Source organism: Mobula birostris, chromosome 1, assembly GCF_030028105.1.
Source record: "Mobula birostris isolate sMobBir1 chromosome 1, sMobBir1.hap1, whole genome shotgun sequence".
In the NCBI taxonomy this organism is placed as follows: domain Eukaryota; kingdom Metazoa; phylum Chordata; class Chondrichthyes; order Myliobatiformes; family Myliobatidae; genus Mobula; species Mobula birostris.
Genome location: NC_092370.1, coordinates 70,039,406 through 70,061,920, shown reverse-complemented (window position 1 = coordinate 70,061,920; position 22,515 = coordinate 70,039,406). Strand labels below are relative to the sequence as shown.

Sequence of the window (22,515 nt, the reverse complement as noted above, 5' to 3'; positions counted from 1 at the left end):
AACTCAACTGACGTGCTTTTAATGGGAAGAGAGCTTGCCTCTTTAAGACAATCCAAGATAAGGTGATCTTTTCCTATCAACAGGCCTATCATTGAGATCGAGGAATGAATTTAAAAGGGAGGCAAGATCTAGCAAGAGTGACCATTTTGGAATAGCCATCTTGAGAAGAGATATTTTGAGGTCCAAGTGCTGAGATTGAGGCATAACTGCAGAGGATTTAACGAGGGAGGCTATGGTGAGAAGGCTGAGCAGTAGTGGCAAGATGAGTCAAGATAAGGTCTCTTTAAGCTTTAGTACCTTGAGAGGTAGAAATGGCAGTCAGTGGAGTCCTATGCTCCTGTCAAATATGGGAGATCAGAGAGTGATTAAGTGTTTCTGGTAACAATCTTTACAGAAAGTGTGCCCAGCCTACAACTCCTTTCAGACAATGTGGATCTGTTAAAGTGGCAGATGGGAGTCACTGAGACAGAAAGCATCATATATAGGAGTTTCAAGGAAGTGATCACACCACAGGTCGGCTGGCTAGATGGTTGGAGATACAGGAAGGTAATGAAGAGTCCCCTGTGCTATTCCCCTCTCTGAAAGGCTTACTGTTGGTGGATATGGTCTCTCAAGGGAACAAGGAAAAAATGCATCAACCAAATCAGTGGTGTCACAACTGATGCTGTTATACAGCAAGAAAAGTCAAAGTCTAGGTAAGTGAACATTGATCATAGAAATCTACAGCACATTACAGGCCTTTCGGCCCACAACGTTGTGCCAACCATGTAACCTTACTCTAGAAACTGCCTAGAATTTCCCTTCTGCATAACCCCCTGTTTTTCTAAACTCCATGTATCTAAGAGTCTCTCATAAAACTTTATTATATCTGCTTCCGCCACTGTCACCAGCAGTACATTCCATGCACCCAAAACACTGTGAAAAATTTACCCCTGACGTCCCCTCTGTACCTACTTTCAAGCACCTTAATAGTATGCCCCCTTGTGTTAGCCGTTTCAGCCCCGGGAAAAAGCCTCTGGCTATCCATACGATCAATACTTCTCATCATTTTATACACCTCTATTAAGTCACCTCTCATCCTCCAATGCTCCAAGGAGAAAAGGCCAAGTTCACTCAAGAGAGTAGCAGTGATTGGGGGAACTCAATAGTCAGGGAAACTGATAGGTATTCCTGTGGTTGCAAGAGGGATTCGTGGATGGTGTATTATTTCCCCGTTGCCAGGGTCAAGGAGGACATTAGGAGCAAGATGATAGCTAGAGAGAAGTAGGGCCACTCTAGAGCAAGGGACAGAACTTTAGTGTGGAGCCAGAAAAAATGGATGAGGTCCTTCACATCAGTATTCATTAAAATGTTGCCTGGATTGGAGGGCATCCCTTATAGGTTGCATGAACTTGGCCTTTTCTCCTTGGAGCGACGGAGGATGGGAGGTGACCTGATGATGAAGGGCATTGATTGTGTGGATAGCCCTAGGCTTTTCCCCAAGGCTGAAATGGCTAACACGAGGGGGCATAGTTTTAAGGTGCTTGGAAACAGGTACTGAGGGGATGTCAGGGGTAACTTTTTCACACAGAGAATGGTGGATGCGTGGAATGCACTGCCAGCGGCGGTGGTGGAAGTGGATACAATAGGATCTTTTAATAGCCTCTTAGATAGGTACAAGGAACTTAGAAAAGTAGAGGACTATGCACAAGGGAAACTCCTGGCAGTTTCTAGAGTAGGTTTCATGGTCAGCACAACATTGTGGTCCGAAGGGCCTGTAATGTGCTGTAGATTTCTATATTCTATGTCCTAAAAGAAAGGACATGGATGATATGGGGGCGGGGGGAGGTACGTGGATATTTTAGGGCCTATTGAAAAGGAGGAGTTGTTGAGTATCTTGGAAAAACATCAAGATGGATAAATTCCCAGGGCCACATGGGATACATCGTAGGATACTCAGAGTGCCAAGAGGAGAGATCACTGGAGCTGAAACAGAGATCTTTGTCTCAACTTCAACCACAGAAAAGCTCCCAGAAGATTGGAGACTATCTGATGTCATTCCATTGTTTAGGAAGGGCAATAGGACAAACTAGAAAACTATAGGGTGGTCAACCTTATATCAGTGGTAGGGAAATTATTGGAGAAGATTCAGAGGGACAGGATTTACTCACATTTGGAAATGCAAGGATGGTTTTCAATGGGGAAGGCCTGTCTCACAAATTTCAGGTTTTTTGAGGAAGTGATAAAGATGATTGATAAAGGTAGGCTGTAGATGTTATCAACATGGATTTTAGATATGGTCTCTCATGATAGGCTAGTCCATAAGGTTAAATCACATGGGATGAACAGTGAGTTGGTAAATCAGATACAAAATTGGCTTGGCTATAGTAGCTAGAGAGATGTGGTAAAAAGATACTTTTCTGACAGGTCTGTCCCCAGTGTTTCACAGAGATTAGTACTAGGACCTCTGTTGTTTATAATCTATATTAAGAGTTGGATGAAAATAGAGGTGGTCTGGTTAGTAACTTGGAAGATGACACAAAATTTTTTGTAGTTTTGGATAGTGAGGATGGTTGCCAAAAGATTCAGCAAGATATACAGTAGATCCATTGGAAATTTGGGGAGGGAAATGGCAGATGGAATTTAATCTGGGTAAGTATGTGGTGTTACACTGTGAAAGATCAAATGCAAGGTGAAAATAAATAGTAGATTGCAGGACCCATCGGAAAACAGACCTAGGGATACTAGGGTGCAGGTCCATAGCTCTCTGCAAGTGGCACAAGTGAACAGGACAATAACAAATACGTACGACCTCCATTCATCAGGGTATTGAGTATATAAGTTGAGACATTCTGTTACAGGTGCATGAAACTTTTATTTAGTCAAATTTTAGTTATTCCGTGCAGTTCTGGTTGTCACACAATATGATTTCCAGCCATTAATTCCATTTCTCCTTCTTGGTCGCAATCTCCAGTTGAACATTGCAACTTTAGAACCCTTTTTGATTCTTAACTATACTAACATTATTATCCAATACCAAAAAGCTTACTTCTGTATATTTTAGTCCTGCCTCAGCCCTCATATTGGGCACGTGGCCAAGTGGTTAAGGCAATTGTCTAGTGATCTGAAGGTCACCAGTTCAAGCTTCAGCTGTGGCAGCATGTTTGTGTCCTTGAGTCCTTGAAGCAAGGCACTTAACCACACATTGCTCTAGTGTCTGTGCGAGGAATGGCGCCCCACACAGGCTTCCAATCTGTGCCTTGAGAATGTCCGAAGCGGGCCTCTCATGGTCTGAGTCAACGTTTCCTTCAGCCCAGCTAATGAAAGTCTCACCTGTCATCTTGTTACTTTTTGTCTCAACTGCTCCAATGCACTGTTGGTCAATATTCCATCTTCTATCTTTATCAAATATGAAATTCCCTCCCTTTGAAATGATCTCTTTGATTATATTTTTGATGGCCTGTCCTTAAGTAACTAGTTTCTTGTTTGAATGCATCCTAGTGAGTGCCTTGGAATAATTTATTACAATAAATGTTATATAAATTCAAGTTGTAATGGAAACTACAGTTGTGGTGTTCCTCACTTTTTCTTGTCCACATTAATTCTGTAGGTTGGATTATTATTTAGAGCTTTGAGATGAGAACTATTATGATGTTAGTTAACAGCACTCTCCTTTAAGATGGTTCCAGCCTAACAGGCACAGAGTGCAGAGGTAGTTTGTTGAACTTATTTTAAAGAATACAAGAAACAATTCTGTATTTTACAGCATATCAACTATATAGATTTCCTACTTGTAGACCAGACCCATCAGTGGAGAGACAAGAAACATGCAAACAAATATCTTTTCTGTACCAGTGGAAAGAAATTACCTATATGCTCTGTTAAACTCCTGCAAACCTTTTTGGAACCGTCTAAACCTTGTTATGATAGGTTTAAATTTTCTGGATAGATTGCATATATTAAGCAATACTGTTACGTTTGTTTATATTGGCCATACGAACTCAAAACATATTGATTGCCCAAACGTTTTATAGGCACGCTGGAATCCAATCTCTGCACCTCTATTCTTACCGCCATTTATCAAAACTCACCTCTTTGACCTCTGACATCTATTCTCTTAAACAATAAATTTAAATACGGTTAACAATAGCACAAATGGAGCATTACACGCCAAAAAGAGCGAGAGGCAAGTCTGACACGTTGCCTCGGAAGTTATAATTCAAGTTTGGAGCTTGGAAAGGATAATGAAAATAATTCAGGAATGCCAGGTTCAGGATGTGGAAATAAAAAAAGAGAATTGAGAAATGTAAATTATTTTAAAATCTGAATGTATAATCGAACTATCAAACTATTATTTTAAACGTAAATGCACCTGACGACTGGACTGAAAGAGCTTAATCGGGGTGGGGTAAGAATATATTGGAAAGATGTCCCAAGCTGCTGACACTGACGGGATGGGCGACACACGCTACGTCACTGCTGCACCTGTTGTTGCGGTTGGCAAGGCAACGTTTCCAGGTGACGGTCTTCCATTTGATAATCCCCTCCTCTCAATACAACTTCTCTGTGAGTATTTCATTGTGAACAACCCCCTCCCCCAATAATAATATAAATTAACCATCTTCGCTCTCTCTACATTTCTCCAGCAGGCTTGCTTTTGTACATCCCGATCGGACGTTCCGTTCTCGCTGAGCCCACTCTTGTGCTGCGGGGACGCCACCAACCACCACCCACTCGCCCGTCTCTCGGCGCAGGGAAAAGCTCGCGACACGCGGAAGGGTACGTGCGGTCTGACGAGGCGGCTCGAGCTCTGTCGCGAGCACTGTCACCCGTTACGGAGGCAGGGCGATTGTCGCGTGAGGAGGGGATGGCGGAGGTAAAAGGCGTTACTCCAACCGGGTGAGTACGACCACTCGATCTGACCGCTGGTAAAACCGATTCCTCTTGAAAAGCTCTCGTACCGCAGACCAATCTCCCAGTAGCCGTCAGCATCTCCTGAGATTACGCGGCGGCGTCCAGTCACCCATCTGGGGGTGGTCTGAAATTTAAATACTTCCCTTACCGTTTAGAATCGAGGTCGTCAGTCCTCGCCCCGCCTTGCCGGGCGTCCCCTCTCCTTACACTGCAATCCTTACGTGTTTTATTCTTCGTGAGTAAACCGGGACAACTGCGGAAGTATTGCAATTACTCGGTGTATCAGGGTTGGGAAAACTCCAGAGACAAACGTGCCAGTACTTTTCAGAGGTCCGAGATGAGGCAACAAACTTCAGGGATATGTGATCGTACACTGCTATACTCTTTGATCTCTCAGCCATCTGAAGAGTACTATCATGGATGAGGTTAATAAAATAGAATTCGTGGGAAAGAAAAAATTGCTTAAAACATTCACAAACAAGAGAAGATCTGCAGATGCAGGAAATCCGAGCACCGCACACACAAATGCTGGAGGAAATCAGCAGGCCAGGTAGCATCTAGGAAAAGAGAACTTTTTTCCTAGATGCTGCCTGCCGTACTGAGTTCCTTCAGCATTTCGTGTGTGTTGCTTAAAGCATTAACTCTTTTATAAAATGTGTAAAATAATTTTGATGTAATCAGAAAGGATCTGGCAAGTATGGATTGGTTAGTTTGCTTTCTGGCAAAGGGACGCTTGGTAAGTGGGAGGCTTCAAAAGTGAAATTACGAATGTACAGAGTTTCTATGTTCCTGTTAGAGCAAAGCAGAATATTAACAGGTCAAGGGAACCTTGGTTTTCTAGGGATATTAGGGCCCTACTTAAGAGGAGAAGGAGGTGCACAGCAGGTATTGGCAGCAAGGAATAAGTGAGGCACTTACGGAATAGAAAAAAATGCAAAAGACCATTTGGGAAATTAGGAGGGCTAAAAGAACACCTGAAGTTGTTCTGGTATACAAGGTGAAGGAGTATTCCAAGGGCTTCTACAGATACATCAAGAACAAAAAGGATAGGGAGGGACAAAAGTGGTCCACTTGTGGATCATCTTGGTCATCTTTGCATGGAGCTGAACGAGATGGGAAAGATCTTAAATAGATTTTTTGCATCCATGTTTTCCTGGAAGACAGACAGAGTCGATAGAACTGAGGCAAAACAGTGGTGAGATCATGGACCATGTACGGATTACAGAAGAGGAGATGCTTGCTGTCTTGTGGCAAATTAGGGTAGATAAATCCTCAGAGCCTGACAAGGTTTCCCCTTAGACCTTGTGGGAGGCTGATGCAGAAATTACAGGGGCAATGGCAGAAATATTTAAAATGCCCTTATGCCAGATGACTGGAGGATAGCTAATGTTCCATTGTACAAGGAAGGCTCTAATAATTAACAGGGGAACTATAGGCCATTGAGTCTGATGTTAGTAATGGCTAAATTATTGGAAGGTATTCTAAGGGACAGGATATATAAATATTTGGATAGGGAGGGTCTGATTTAGCATAGCCAACCTTGCTTTGTACATGATAGGTCATGTCTAACCAATCTTATAGTTTTTTGAGGAAGTTACTAGCAAAGTTGACGAAGGAAAACAGTGGACATTGTGCACATGAACTATAGTCTTTAGCAAGCTCTTTGACAAAGCTTTGTAAAAAGTTCAATCACTTGGCATTCAGGATGAGATAGTAACTTTGATTCAATATTTGCTTTGCAAAAGAAACCAGTGAGTGGCAGTAGATGCTTCTTCTCTGACGAGAGACCTGTGACTAATGGTGTTCCAAAGGGATCGGTGCTGGGTGTGTTGTTGTTTATCATCTATATTAATGATTTAGATAATAATGTGATAAACTGGATCAACAAATAAGCAGATGATATCAACATTGGGAATATTGATGAACAATGAGGAAGACTATCAAAGCTTGCAGCAGGATCTGGATCAGCTGGAAAAATGGGTGGAAAAATGGGAGAGGGAATTTAATGCAGACAAGTATGAACTGTTGCACTTAGGGAGGACAAACCAGGATAGGATTTGCACATTGAATGGTGGGGCAATGAGGAGTGTGATAGAACAGAGAGATATGGGAATAGAAATACCCAAATTTCTTGACAATTGCATCACAAGTGGATGGGATCATAAAGACAGCTCTTGGCACATTGGATTTCATAAATCAGAATACTAAATATAGGAGCTGGGATGTTATGTTGAAGTCATATAAATAAAACTCTTGGGCTAAATTTGGAGTGTTGTGTGCAGTTCTGGCCATCTACCTACAAGAAAGAAATCAATAAGATTGAAAGAGTAAAGAGAAAATTTACAAGGATATTGCTGTGACATCAAAATCTGAATTATAGGGAAAGGTTGAACAGATTAGTTCTTTATTCCCTGGAACATTGGAGAATAAGGGGAGAGTTGATAAAGGAATACAAAATTATGAAGGGTGTAGACAGAGTAAATGCAAGCAGGCTTTTTCACTGAGGTTAGATAGGAATAGAACTAGAGGTTATAGGTGAAGAGTGGAATGTTTATGGGGGTGAATAGGGGGAACCCCTTCACTCACAGGGTAGTGTGAGCTATCTGCAGAAGTAGTGGATGTAGGTTTAATTGTGAGGGTTAAGAGAAGATTGAATGAATACATGGATGTACCGAGAAAAATGAAGGGCTAAGGTCCAGGTGCAGGTCAATGGGGCTAGGCAGAATTACAGTTCAGCACAGACTAGATGGGCTGATGGTCCATTTTTTGTGCTGCAGTGCTTTATGAAGTGTATCACTTTGGAAGGTCAAATTTGAAGGCAGAATAGTGTTAATGGCAGAATTATTAGTAGTGTGGTGGAACAGAGGGATCTTAGGGTTCAGTCCATAGAATCCTCAAAGTTGCAGAGCACAAGTTGATAGGATGGTTAGGATGTCCTATGGTATGTTGGCCTTCATTGTTGGGGGATTGAGTTCAAGAGTCACAAGGTAATGTTGCATCTTTGTAAAACTCTGGTTGGACCACACTAGGAGTATTGTATTCAGATCTGGTCGCCTGAAGGACATGGAAGCTTCAGAGAGGGTGCAGGGGAGATTTGCCAGTGTGTTGCATTGATTAGACAGGTTGTCTTGTGAGGATAGGTTGAGCAAGCTAGAGGGTTTCTGTTTAGAGTGAAGAGGGATGAGAAGTGATTTGATAGAGGTGTACAAGATGATATGAGGCAGAGATAGAGTGGACAGACAGGCACTTCTTCCCAGGGCAGAAATAGCTAATACAAGGGGACATAACTTTAAAGTGTTTGGAGGGAAGTATTAGATTAGATTATGAGGACACTCAGTCCTCGTTTATTGTCATTTAGAAATACATGCATTAAGAAATGATACAATGTTCCTCCAGAGTGATATCACAAAAAAAACAGGACAAACCAAAGACTAATACTGACAAGACTACATAATTATAACATGGTTACAGCAATGCAAAACAATACCATAATTTGATAAAGAGCAGACCATGGGCACGGTTTAAAAAAAAAAGTCTCAAAGTTCCGATCAACTCCCGATAGTCCCGATAGCAGGCGGCAAAAGGGAGAAACTCTCCCTGCCATAAACCTCCAGGCACCGACAACTGCCGATGCCCATTGGAAGCACCCGACCACAGCTGACTCTGAGTCCATCCGAAAACTTTGAGCCTCCGACCAGCCCTCCGACACCGAGCACCAAGCACCATCTCTGCCAAGCGCTTCAACCCCTACCCCAGCCACTGAGCAACAAGCAAAGCCGAGAACTCAGGGCCTTCTCCCCCGGAGATTCTGGATCACACAGTAGCAGTGGCAGCAAAGAAGGCATTTCAGAAGTTTCTCCAGATGTTCCTCCGAGCTCTCACATCTGTCTCCATCAAATCAGAATTGTGTATGGCACCCTACTTGACAGATAACAGATATCATTTCACCAGAGTGGCCGCTGCGCGCTGCGTCACGCTGCCATCTTCTCTTCCTGGGGGGGATATAAGAGGTAGTTTTACTTTTACATATAGGGCAGTAGGTGCATGGAATGCATTGCCAGGGGGTTGGTAGAGGCAGTATTTTAGAGACATTTAGGCACGATTAAAGAAACAATGGATAATTATGTGGGATGGAAAGGTTGGACTGATCTTGGAGTTGGTTAAAGGGTTTTTCTACAATGTATTCTAAGTACAGGCCCTTTGGCCCACAATGTTCTGCAGACCTTTTAACCTACTCCACGATCAATCTAACTATTCCCAGCCACACACTGTAGCCCTCCAGTTTTATCCACGTGCCTGAGAGTCTCTTAAATGTCCCTGATGTCTGCCACCACCTCAGCAGTGTGTTCCATATACTTACTACTCTTTGTGTAAACTACCTTTGACATTCCCCCCATATTTACCTCTAGTCACTTTAAAATTATGCCCTTTCATATCTGGCACTTTGGGAAAAAGACAGTGGCTGTCTGCTCTGTTTATCCCTCGTGTCATCTTATCACTTCTATCAAGTCACTTCCCATCCTCCTTCACTCCAAAGAGAAAATCCCTAGTTCACTCAGGCTTTCTTTAAAGTACATGTTCTCTAATCTAGACAGCTTTCTGGTCAATCTCCTCTGCGCCCTCTCTAATGATTCCACATCCTTCCTATAATGAGGTGACCAGAACACCTTATCAACTTGCTTTGCAACTTTGCGGTTTCTATGGACATGGATCCCAAGATCCCCCTGTTCCTACACATTGCTAAGAATCCTGCCATTAACCTTGTGCTCTTCCTTTAAGTTCAAATTTTCAAAATGTAACACTTTTCTAGATTGAACTCCATCTGACACTTCCCAGTACAGCTCTGCATCTTATCAAATTCCCGTTGTAACCTACAACAACCTTCAACATTATCCACAATACCACCAACCTTCATGTGATCTATAAACTTACTAACACACTCTTCTACTTCCTCATACAAGTCATTTATAAAAATCATGACGAGCAGATGTCTCAAAACAGGTCCCAGCGGAACAGGACTGGACATGCATCTCTAGGCTCTATCTGAAGGGTCTCAACCCAAAACATCAACTCTTTGGTCCTCTCCATAGATGTTGACTGACCTGATGAGATCCTTCAGCATTTGGTGTGTGTTCCACTCTATCCAGTACTAAACTATCCTTTCTGTAAGCAAGCCATTTCTTGGCCAAGCCAAGTTTCCCAGGATTCCATACCTCCTGGCTTTCTGAATGAGTCTACCATGGAGAACCTTATGGAATGCCTTACTAAAATCCATATACACAACGTTCACATTCTACCTTCATCGCTTTGTATTGTAATTTCCTTGAAGAAATCAATCAGGTTCATGGGGCATGACATGCCCTCACAAAGCTTTGCTGACTACCATAATCTGACTATACTTCTCCAAATTCTCGCAATTCCTCTCTCTAAGAATCTTCTTGAACATTTTGCCCAGCAGTGATGTTAAGACTCACTGGTATGTTATTCAAAAGATTATCCCTGTTACCTTTCTTGAACAAAGGAATAACACTTGCCACCCTCCAATCTTCTGGTACTGCTTCTGTAGCGACTGAGAATATGAAGATCATTGCCAAAAGCACAGCAATCTCTTCCTTCGTTTCCCATAGTAACCTGGGGTATGTCCCATCTGGCCACAAGGAGTTAACTACCCCAATGTTTGTCAAAAGTTGCAGCACATCCTGTTTCTTAACCTCAACATGTTACAGCACTTTAGTTTGTCTGAGCTAACCTCACATTTATCAAGATCCCTCTCACTGGTGAATACTGAAGCAAAGTATTCATTACGGACTTCCCCTACATCCTCTGACTCCAAACATGTTTTCATTTTTATTCCTGATTGGTCTTACCCTCACTCTGGTCATCCTGTTTTTCATGTACATTGTGACTATATAGAATGCCTTAGGAATTTGCTTTATCCTACTCGTCAAGCCCTTCTCATGTCCTTGTCTTCCTAAGCTCCTTCCTGACTTTTAGTTCTCAAGAGCTCTGATGCTTGCTTTCTAAAATACCTAGGTTTAATGATGTTAATTGAGATAAATAATGGGCATAACTCCCTGCTCTTTGAAGTAGCGTTAACTTCATAGACAATATGAAGTATCTGGTGACCCTGTGATCTCTGTCTCGGAGGCTAATATCAGAACATCTTTCAAGAGGATGAACCTTTGCAGGATGTCAGTTCCTCATGGTGTACCTGGTAGGGCACTGAAAACCTGTGCTAACCAACTGGTAGAAGTGCTCAAGGATATCTTCAATTTTTCACTGCTGGCTAGATTAGACCACTGGCGATGGTCAATGTGACAGGCACCAAGGGATTTCTTCAGAGAGTCCTTGTATCTTTTCTTCGGTGCCCCTCTGTCACGGTAGCCAGTGGAGAATTTGCTATACAGCACAATCTTGGGCAGGTGATGAACCTTCATCCTGGAGACATGCCCTGCCCAGCGCATCTGCGTCTTCAACAGCATAGTATCAATGCCAGTGACCTCCGCCTGTTCGAGGACTTCGATGTTGGTGACGGAAGTCGCTCCAGTGAATGTTGAGAATGGTGCAGAGGCAGCACTAGTGGAAACGCTCAAGGAGTCGTAGGTGGTGATGGTAGGTGCCCCACGACTCGGAGCCATACAGGAGGGCGGTTAGTACAATGGCTCTGTTCATGCTGATCTTTGTGCCTTTCTTCAAATGCCTGTTGTTCCAGACTCTTTTGTACAGCCTGCCGAATGCGCTGTTTGCCTTTGCCAGTCTGTTGTCAATCTCTTTGTCGATCTTGGCATCTGACGAGATGGTGCACCCCAAATAGCTGAACTGGTGGACTGTCTTCAGCTCTACCTCACCGATGGTGATATGAGGAGGGTGGTAATCTTCCTGAGGTGCGGGCTGATGGAGAACTTCTGTCTTCTTCAAACTGACTTCCAGTCCGAAGAGCTCGGCAGCCTCTGCGAAGCAGAATGTTATGTGCTGCAGGGCTGTCTCTGTGTGGGCAACAAGGGCAGCATCGTCTGTGAAGAGTGACTCTTGGATGAGTTGCTCCAATGTCTTGGTGTGGGACTGTAATCGCCTCAGGTTGAACAGGCTGCCATTGGTGCTGTATCGGATGTAAATATTGTCCTTGTCATCAAGGTCTTCTGTGGCCTTTTCGAGCATCATGCTGAAGAAGATCGTGAAGAGAGTTGGCGCGAGGATGCAGCCTTGCTTTACTCCCTTACCTATTGGGAAGGGTTCTGAGAGGTCGTTGTTGTGTCTAACTTGGCCACGCTGATCTTCATGTAGCTGGATGACCATGCTGAAGAACTTTGGAGGGCATCCCAGTCGTTCCATAATTTGCCACAGACCTTCCCTGCTCACAGTGTTGAATGCTTTGGTAAGGTCGACAAACGTGACGTACAATCCCGTGTTCTGTTCCCTACATTTCTCTTGGAGCTGTCTGAGAACAAATACCATGTCGCTGGTGCTCCTGTTGGCTCTGAAGCCACACTGGCTCTCTGGGAGGTGTTCTTCTGCAATGATGGGCACCAATCTGTTCAGGACTACTCTTGCGAGGATTTTTCCTGCGATAGAGAGCAGAGTTATCCCCCAGTAGTTGGAGCAGTGGGACTTTTCCCCCCTTGTTCTTATACAAGGTGATGATGACTACATCATGGAGGTCCTGTGGTAGTTTACTTTGTTCCCAGCAGCAGACAAAGAACTCATGGAGTTTGGTGTGTAATGCTGGGCCCCCATGCTTCCAAATCTCAGGTGGGATTCCATCAACTCCTGATGCCTTGCCACTTTTCAGCTGCTCTATAGCCTTGACTGTCTTTTTTAGGGTTGGAATCTTATCCAGTTCTGTTTTCTCTGGCTGTTGTGGGATGCGATGAATTGCTGAGTCTTGGACCATGCAGTTGGTGCCGAAGAGAGTCTGGAAGTGTTCCAACCACAGGTTCAGGATGCACGCTTGTTTGTGAAGAGCGCCTGACCATCTACACTGCGCAAGGGACTCTGGACCTGGTGCGAAGGGCCGTACACTGCTCTCAGTGCTTCATAAAATCCTCTGTAGTCACCGGTGTCTGTGCAAAGCTGAGTTCTCTTTGCGAGGTTGGTCCACCATGTGTTCTGAATCTCTCGAAACTTGCGCTGGAGGTTGCTGCATACAAGGAGGAAGGCTGCTTTCTTGTCAGGACAAGACGGCTGAGCAAGGTGCGCCTGGTGGGCGGATCTCTTCTTTGCCAGCAGTTCTTGGATCTCGTGGTTGTTTTCATTGAACCAGTCCTTGTTCTTCTTTGTGGAAAACCCTAGGACTTCTTCAGAGATTTGCAGGATGGTGGTCTTTAGGTGTTCCCAAAGCACTTCTGGAGAGGAGTCTGTGGGGAAACTGGGATCCTGAAGCCTTGACTGAAGATTCGTCTGAAAGTCAGCTTTCACTTCAGCTGACTGGGGGCTGCCAACCTGAAACTTCTTCCTTGGAGCATTTCCTCTCTTTGGCTTGGGTTTGAAATGGAGGCTGAGTTTGCAGCGGACAAGACGATGGTCCATATGACACTCCACTGGGCATCACTCGGGTGAGTAAGACGTCCCGAAGGTCTCTCTGGCGCACCAAGATGTAGTCTATGAGGTGCCAATGCTTGGACCGAGGATGCATCCAGGTTGTCTTCAGACTGTCTTTCTGCTGGAAAATGGTGTTAGTGATGATGAGTTGCTGCTCCACACAAAACTCTAACAGAAAGCACCCGTTGTCGTTGCAGTTTCCAACACCATGTTTGTCTTTCTTTCTTTTTAAATCTTTTTATTAATTATTATTGAAAATCAACAACAGAGAAAAATACAACAAAATAATCAAGATAACATATCCATATGTAGAGTAAAAGTTAAGCTATCAACCAGGCTGAACAGTATATCAATAATAATCAAAAAAACAAAGTATTAAAGCTTTTTTTTAATGGAAAAAAGGAAAGAAAGAAAAAAAGAACCCCTACTAACTAAAACAGAGAAAACCCCTGACAACTAAAAAACAAAGGGAAAAGAAACCCATTTGGAGCACAGACCCGGAGCTATGTGCCATACAAGCTTCCATAAAAAAAGACATCAAACCGCCAACCAAATTCATATAACCAAGCATCAGAAAAGGACCATGTTTGTCAAGTACTCTTTTCCAGGCTTCTGAATCTTGACCTACTCTGGCATTGAAGTCACCAAGGATGAAGACCTTGTCGTCTGCAGGGGCATTCCATACGAGGTTGCGCAGATCAGTGTAAAACTTGTCCTTTTCTGCAGGATCCGCTTGAAGAGTGGGGGTGTACACGCTGAAGAATGTGGCATGCTGCTTGTTTCGAAGTGGGAGGCGCATGGAGATGATGCGGTCAGAGTGACCCGTTGGCAATTTTTCAAGTTTGGAGGCAATGGAGTTCCTGACCATAAAGCCAACGCCAGAAAGGCGTCTCTAAGTCTCTGGCTTGCCCGACCAGTAGAGAGTGTAGCTGGCGCCATGATCTTGAAGGTAGCCTTCCTCTGGGAAGTGGACTTCACTGAGAGCAGCGATGTCGACATTCAGTCTTGAAAGTTCATGCACAACCATAGAGCGGAGCGTCGTTCTGGGGGACCACTGTCTGCTGTATTGAGCATGGTTCTGATGTTCCAGCATGCGAGCTTTATTCCTTGCACTCCTTTGAGGCAGGAGTGTACCTTTTCTTTTTTGTTGTTGTTTGACTGCATTAGAGGATGCCTGTTAACCGCGGCTAGCCAACTGGGGGAAATGGAAATGAGCTTTGGTTAGGCCACCTTTTCTAGGCCCCTCTCTGTGTGGAGCAAGCAGTGCTGTCCCTAGAGAAGGCTGCTTGGCGTTTCAGGGTGCTGCCGAATGATATCGTCGTCTCCAGGGTCAACATCAGACGACCCATACACCTGAACCGCCTGCATGCAGGATTGGAACTGTGGCTTCCAGTGTCTTCTTCCACCTGCTGTTTTCTCCCATTTCCCATCGCTGCAGGGGATGAATGGTCAGGGAGGGTGGTCATAGACGTGGGCCTGTCCTTCGGCCTGCGCAATGGTATTTTAGGTGGAGTGCAGTGTGCGTGGTACTGGCCCCACCCTTTACTCCAGGGGTTCATCTGCCATAGCCTAGCAAGCTGGGACGGTGACAGCGAGGTCTTCGGGTCATAGGATTTATGTCGGAGTGTCCTTCTGCAAGGTGGATGGCCTGACAAGACTAATGAGTCCCACCTGCCCGGGTTTGGAGTCAGAGTTGTCCTTCTCATAGGCTGGCTGCCAACCAAGGCTAACGAGCCCAGCCTGCTCATCCAGTTATACTGCTGGACACTCAGTCGCACCATGACGTAGCAAGCTCGGTGGAAATGGGGGCACCAACGAGAAGGTGTTGCTACGGATGCTGTAATGTAGGAGAGGCCATTTGCAGTGGCATCCTGACTAGCCGACCAAACAGTGACCATGCAGCGATCACTACACCGAGAAAGGAGAGGCGATGTATTGTGCGTTCACTTTCCCTGGGTGAGTGGGACGTCAGGCCCAGACCTCACCTGCCACCCTCAATGACTATTGCACAGTTGAACTCACACCTCCTGTGATGAAGTGCTTTGAGAGGTTGGTCAGAATCAATTCCTGCCTTAGCAAGGACTTGGACCCACAATAATTTGCCTATTGCCACAGTAGGTCCACAGCAAATGCAAATTTATTGGCTCTCCACTAGACCTTGGATCACCAGAACAATAGCAATACCTACATCATGCTGTTTATTGATTACAGCTCAGTGTTCAACACAATCATACCCTCAGTTCATATCAACAAGCTCCAAAACCTGTGCCTCTGCAACTGGATCCTTGACTTCCTCATCAGGAGACCACAATCAGTGCGGATCAGAAATATCGTCTCCTACTGACTGATAATCAACACTGATGCACCTCAAGGTTGTGTGTTCGCCCACTGTTCTACGCTTTCTACATTCATGATTCTGTGGCTAGGCACAGCTCAAATGCTATCCATAAACTTGCTAATGACACAACTGTGGTTTGCTGAATTTCAGACGGTCATGAGGAGGCATACATCTCATTGAGTGGTGTCACAACAACAACCTTGCACACAATGTCAGTCAGACCAAGGAATTGATTGTGGACTTCAGGAAAGGGAAATCAAGGGAACATACACCAGACCTCATTGAGGGATCAGCAGTGGAAAGGGTGAGCAGTTTCAAGTTCCTGTGTGTCAACATCTCTGAAGATATATCCTGGGCCCAACATATCGATACAACTACAAAGAAAGCACAACACCAGCTATATTTCATTAGGAGTTTGACAAGACTTGGTACATCGCCAAAGACTCTCGCAAATTTCTAAAGGTGTGCTGTGGAGAGCACTCTCCTGGTATGGAAGGGCCACTGTACAGGTTCGGAGAAAGTTGTAAACTCAGCCAGCTCCATCATGGGCACTAACTTTCCCAGCATTTAGATCACCTTAAAAAGGCGATGCCTCAAAAAGGTGACATCCCCAACACCCAGGATATGCCTTCTTCTGATCGCTACCATCAAGGAGGAGATACAGGAACTTAAAGACACACTCAATGTTTCAGGAACAGCTTCCTCCAGTCTGCCATCAGATTTCTGAATAAACAATAAACCCATGTACATTATCTCACTTTTTCTTTTGCTCTCTTTTTGTACTACTTGATTTAATTTTTAAAATATATACTGTATTTATTGTAATTTAGTTTTATTATGTATTGCAGTGTACTGTTACCATAAAATAATGAATTTCATGACATATGCCAGTGATATTAAACCTGATTCTTATTCTGTACAATAGAGATTTAGTTTAATGCCTTGTCAAAGCAAAGCTGCACTCAACAGGACACAACTTCCATGCTGTATTAAGTGTCAGCATAAATTTTGCACTCCTATGATTTATAATCTTGATTGATTAATCTTGAAATAATGTATGCTATTCTAATCCTTGTGTTTGTAGCTATTGAAGGGAAAGGAAAGACTTGTATTTGCAGAGCAATTTTCGCATCCCTTTCTCAATGTTTAATCATCATTGATTTACTTTTGAAGTATTGTTACTTTGCAAGAATAAAGAGGATTTACCAGGCAACTCACCCCATAGCAAACTCCAAGAGATAATTGAGTGATAATGACTAGATTAATGTAATTTAATAATCATGCACAAGGTGCAAAGAATGACAAGGATGTTTGGCTGACTCTTCTGCTTTTCTTAAATAAACTCGAGTTTTTTTCCCCAGCTGAGAGTAGACAACCTTTTGATTGAACATCATTATTAGTCTTCTATTAGTGCAAAACTGCATTACAATTTAAGCCCAGTCCTGAGGAAGGGTCTTGGTCTGAAACATCGACTGTTCATTTTCGTGGATGCTTCCCGACCTGCTGAGTTCCTGCAGTATTTTGTGTCTGTTGCTCTGGATTTCCAGCATCTGCAGAATATCTTGTGTTTATAGTGGGCCTTAAACTCAAGTGTTTCTCACATTAGCCTTAACCTTATCTTGTATAAAGATTTTCCAGAAAGTTTGAGAGGATGGAAAACTGAATTGAAGAAAAAATAGTATTTTGTGCTTTTCCCTACTGGAAAAGCTGAGAGTTAAAATGATTGCTGTTTTTCTTTGAGGATTCTGCATGAAGTATTATTGATATTACTCCATCTTGACCAGAGTGTTAAACCAGAGAACATGACTATTCCTGAAGAGTTTAAGTTCAAACTAATTTAAGACTCAAGGTTGTTTCACTATTCCAGTACACTAGTGTAAAGGAGAACAAAAAAATTGTTACACTAGATCTGACACAGTATAAAAAAATAATAAAAAAGTCACAATAAATATAAGCACATTGATTGTATTTCCATAAAATGACACTAGGTACAGGAGTGTCTGTACATAAGGTTACTGTCGGGAACTGATGAAATAGTGGGGGGAAGTGTGGTGATGAAACATACTGAATGCACAATGTATATCTATTATTGATTTATTTGGGAGATGGTGAATGATTTTTCACTAAAATTTCCCACTTTATGTATGTTATGGGGTGGTGAGTATTGGGAAAACTTATTTGGTCTACCATGAAATTAGTTTAACAGTAGAGTATGATTGTTCTTATGCAGAGTCATGACCTAAAGCATCGACACCTCCCTCACCCCCACACAGATGTTGCTAGACATTTATATGCCATAAATTTGATTATTTTGTATTTAGAAATGTGCAGTTCAAACCTGTTACTATGTAACAACTATTATTAAACATTTGAATCTTTTGGTCAGATGGTTCATTATTATTTGATATATTGATACTTCACAGTGTTTGCATCATACATACAATGGTTTAATACTTTCGGCAATGTGCAATTTATTTATATTTAAATGTTTTTGTCTTCACTGCCCTTTAGTGAGGTTGACTAGTGAGATATAATTAAACCATAAGACGCAGGAGTAGAATTAGTCCATTTGGCCCTTCGAGTCTGCTCCACCATTCAATTGTGGCTGATCCTTTTTTCCCCCTCCTTATCCCCACTTGCCAGCCTTCTTCCTGAAACCTTTGATGCTGTCGCCAATCAAAAGCCTATCATTCTCCACCTTAAATGCATCCAACGACCTGGCTTCCACAACTACCTGTGGTAACAAATTCACTATCCTCTGGCTAAAGAAATTTCTCTGCATCTCTGTTTTAAATGTCACCTCTCTATCCTGAGGCTATTCCCTCTTGTCCTAGGCTCCTCCACCATCGGAAATATCCTTTCTACATCTACTCTGTCTCAACCTTTCAACATTTGAAAGGTTTCAATGAGATTCCCCCCCCCCGCCCCCATCCTTCTAAGTTCCAGCAAATACAGGTCATCAACTGTTTCTCGTATGAATCAGAATCAAGTTTATTATCAGAAACATGTGCCGTGAAATTTGTTAACTTAGCATCAGCAGTTCAATGCAGTACATAATATAGCAGTAAAAATAATAAATAAGTAAATCAATTACAGTATACATATATTGAGTAGATTAAAAATCATGCAAAAACAGAAATAATATATATTTAAAAAGTGAGGTAGTATTCACGGGTTCAATGTCCATTTAGGAATTGGATGGCAGAGGGGAAGAAGCTGTTCCTGCATCGCTGAGTGTGTGCCTTTAGGCTTCTGTACCTCCTACATGATGGTAACAGTGAGAAAAGGCCATCCCTGGGTGCTGGGGTTCCTTAATAATGGACACTGCCTTTCTGAGACACCGCTCCTTGAAGATGCTTGAAGATGTCCTAGGTACTTAGCAGGCTAGTACCCAAGATGAGCTGACTAAATTTGTGACCCTCTGCAGCTTCTTTCAGTCCTGTATAGCTGCACCCATTTCCCCCCCCCCCCCGCACCCTGACACCATTCAGTGATGAAGCCTGTCACAATGCTCTCCATGGTATATCTATAAAAGTTTTTGAATGTTTTTGTTGACATACCAAATCTCTTCAAACTCCTAATGAAGTATAGTCGTTGCCTTGTCTTCTTTATAGCTGCATCGATATGTTGGGACCAGGTTAGGTCCTCAGAGACCTTGACACCCAGGAACTTGAAACTGCTCACTCTCTCCACTTCTGGTCCCTCTATGAGGATTGGTATGTGTTCCTTCGTCTTACCCTTCCTGAACTCCACAATCAGCTTTTTCGCCTTACTGACATTGAGTACAACGTTATTGCTGTGACACCACTCCACTAGTTGGCATATCTCACTCTTCTATGCCCTTTTGTCTCCATCTAAGATTGTATTATCAGCAAATTTATAGATGGTATTTGAGCTATGCCTAGCCACACAGTCATGTGTATATAGAAAGTAGAGCAGTGGGCTAAGCACACACCCCTGAGGTGCACCAGTATTGAGCGTCAGCGAGGAGGAGATATTATCACCAATTGGCATAGATTGCAGCCTTCCAGTTAAGAAGTTGAGGATCCAATTTTAGAGGGGGGGGTACAGAGACCCAGGTTCTGCAACTTCTCACTCAGGATTGTGGGAATGATGGTGTTAAATGCTGAGCTATAGTCGATGAACAGCATCCTGACATGTACTGTCCAGGTCGTCTAAGGCTGTGTGAAGAGCCATTGAGATTGTTTTGCAGTTGACCTGCTGTGGTGATAGGCAAATTACTGAGGCAGGAGTTCAGTCTAGACATGACCAACCTCTCAGAGCATTTCATCACTGTAGATGTGAGTGCTCTGGGTGATAACCCTTTCATTCCCAGAATCATCCTTGTAAATTCCTCTGAACCCTCTTCAATGCCAGCACATCTTTTCTTAGATAAGGAGCCCAAAACCATTCACAAAACTCAAGGTGAGGCCTCATCGGTACCTTATAGAGCCTGAGAATCATATCCCTGCTCTTATATTATAGACCTCTTGAAATGAATACTAACATTGTATTTGTTTTCTTCATCACCAACTCAACCTGAAAGTTAACCTTTAGGGTGTTCTGCACAAGGACTACCAAGTCCCTTTGCATCTCAGAATTTTGGATTTTCTCCCCATTTAGAAAATAGTCTGTGTTGTAATGTGAGCTTTAAAAAAATAAGTTAATACTAATTAGGATAATGGTAATATAGCAAAACTCCTGCTAGGGGAAGCTGTTTGTAAGGAGAGGCTGGTTCCAGGGTTGGGGGGTTTTTACTTCCATTTCCTTGTCCGGTGTGCATGTGTATAGTTTCTCTGCCATGCAGTACGGTTCAGTGAAAGCCTCTGTATATAACTATCGGTTTTGCCGTCCCAGATAAAGTTGTTTCCTTTGCGCATGAGGTTGTCGAGTGGTCGTTTTTCAAAGTAGAAGTTAACACAGTTTGCACATTTATTTTGTCTACCAAAGTGCATGACTATGCATTGTATTTCATTTGCTACTTTCTTGCCCATTCTCTTAATCTGTCTAAATCCTTCTGCTGTCTTCCTGTTTCCTCAACACTACCTGCCCCTCCACCAATCTTTGCATCATCTGCAAACTTGGCAATAATGCCATCTATTCCGTCATCTAAATCATTGATATACAGCATAAAAAGAAGTGGTCTGACATCGATCTTTGCGGAACATCTCTAGTCACTAGCAGTCAACCAGGAAAGGATCCTTTTATTCCCATTTGTTGCCTCCTACCAATCAGTGAATGTCCTAACCATACCAGTAACTTTCCTGTAATACCATGGGCTCTTAACCTGCCTCATGTGTTGCACCTTGTCAAAGGCCTTCTGAAAATTCAAACATATAACATCCACAGCATCCTCTTTATCCATCTTAAATGTAATCTCCTCAAAGAATTCCAATAGGTTCAGCAGGCAAGATTTTCCCTGAAGGAAACTATGCTGTATTTCTCTTATCTTGTCCTGTATCCCCAAGTATTCCATAACTTCATCCTTAACAATTGGCTCTAAAATTTTCCCAACTACAGAGGTCAGACAGTTTCCTTTCTGCTGCTTCCCTCCTTTCTTAAAGAGTGGAATGGCATTTTCAATTTTCCAGTCCTCTGGCACCATGCCAGAGTCTAGCGGTTCTTGAAAGATCATTACTAATGCCTCCACAATCTCTACCACTATCCCTTTCAGAACCTTAGGGTGCAGTTCCTCTGGCTCGGGTGACTTATGTACCTTAGGTCTTTCAGCTTTTTGAGCACCTCTCCCTTGTAATAGTAACTGCACTCACTTCTCCTCCCTCACACCCTTCAACATCTGGCACACTGCTAGTGTCTTCCACAGTGAAGACTGATGCAATATACTGAGTTAGTTCATCTGCCATCTCCTTGTCCCTTGTTATTATTTTCTGGCCTCATTTTTAGCAGTCCTATATCCACTCTCAGCTCTCCTTTATCTTTTATATACTTGAAGTATCTTTTTTATCCACCTTGAAATTGTTTCATAGCTTGCTTTCATATTTCATCTCTTCCCTCCTGATAATTCTTTCAGTTGCTTTCTGTAGGTTTTTAAAAGTTACCCACCTCTGTCTACCCCTATTTTTTGCTTTGTTGTATGCTCTCTTTTGCTTTTACATTAGCGTTGACTTTCCTTGTCAGCCACAGTTGTACTATTTTGCCATTTGAGTATTTCTTTATTTTTGGAATGCATCTATCCTGCAGCTTCCTCATTTCCCCCAGAAACTCAAGCCATTGCTGCTCTGCTGTCATCCCTGCCAGCATCTCCGTTCAATCTACTTTGGCCAACTCCTCTCTCATACCGCCATAATTTCTTTTACTCTACTGAAATACTGCTACGTCAGACTTTACCTTCTCCCTATCAGATTTAAAGTTGAACTCAATCATATTGTGATCACTTCACCTAAGGGTTCCTTTACCTTAAGCTCCCTAATTGCCTCTGGTTCATAACACCCAATCCAGTATAACTAATCTTGTAAGAACTCTAGAAATTTCCTCTCCTGTCTTCCAACACCAACATAGTTTTCCCAGTCTACCTGCATATTGAAGTCCCCCAGGACTATTATAACATTGCCCTTTTGGCATGTATTTTCTATATCCCATTGTAATTTGTAGGCAACATCCTTATTACTATTTGGGGGTCTGTATACAATTATCATTAGGATCTTTTTACCCTTGCAGTTTCTTAAATCTATCCAGAACGATTCAATACCTTCCAACCCTATGATATTTTCTGAAAATGTGTCACT

General features: G+C 43.0%; 1 protein-coding gene across 2 annotated transcripts in view; it reads left to right on the top strand.

Annotated features, from left to right (window-relative positions):
- The first annotated feature begins 4,496 nt into the window (after window positions 1-4,496).
- Window positions 4,497-22,515, top strand: part of gra (granulito) — a 120,639-nt gene continuing 102,620 nt past the window's right edge. Inside the window, exons 1-3 of one of the 2 annotated variants that reach the window (XM_072262412.1) lie at window positions 4,497-4,545; window positions 4,626-4,878; window positions 19,384-19,485. Coding sequence is in view for 1 of the 2 variants with exons in the window: in XM_072262501.1 (XP_072118602.1) it covers window positions 4,847-4,878 (32 nt within the window). In the remaining variant the exon portion in view is untranslated. The remainder of the gene's footprint in view (window positions 4,546-4,625; window positions 4,879-19,383; window positions 19,486-22,515) is intronic. The other variant, XM_072262501.1, reaches the window with a different exon arrangement.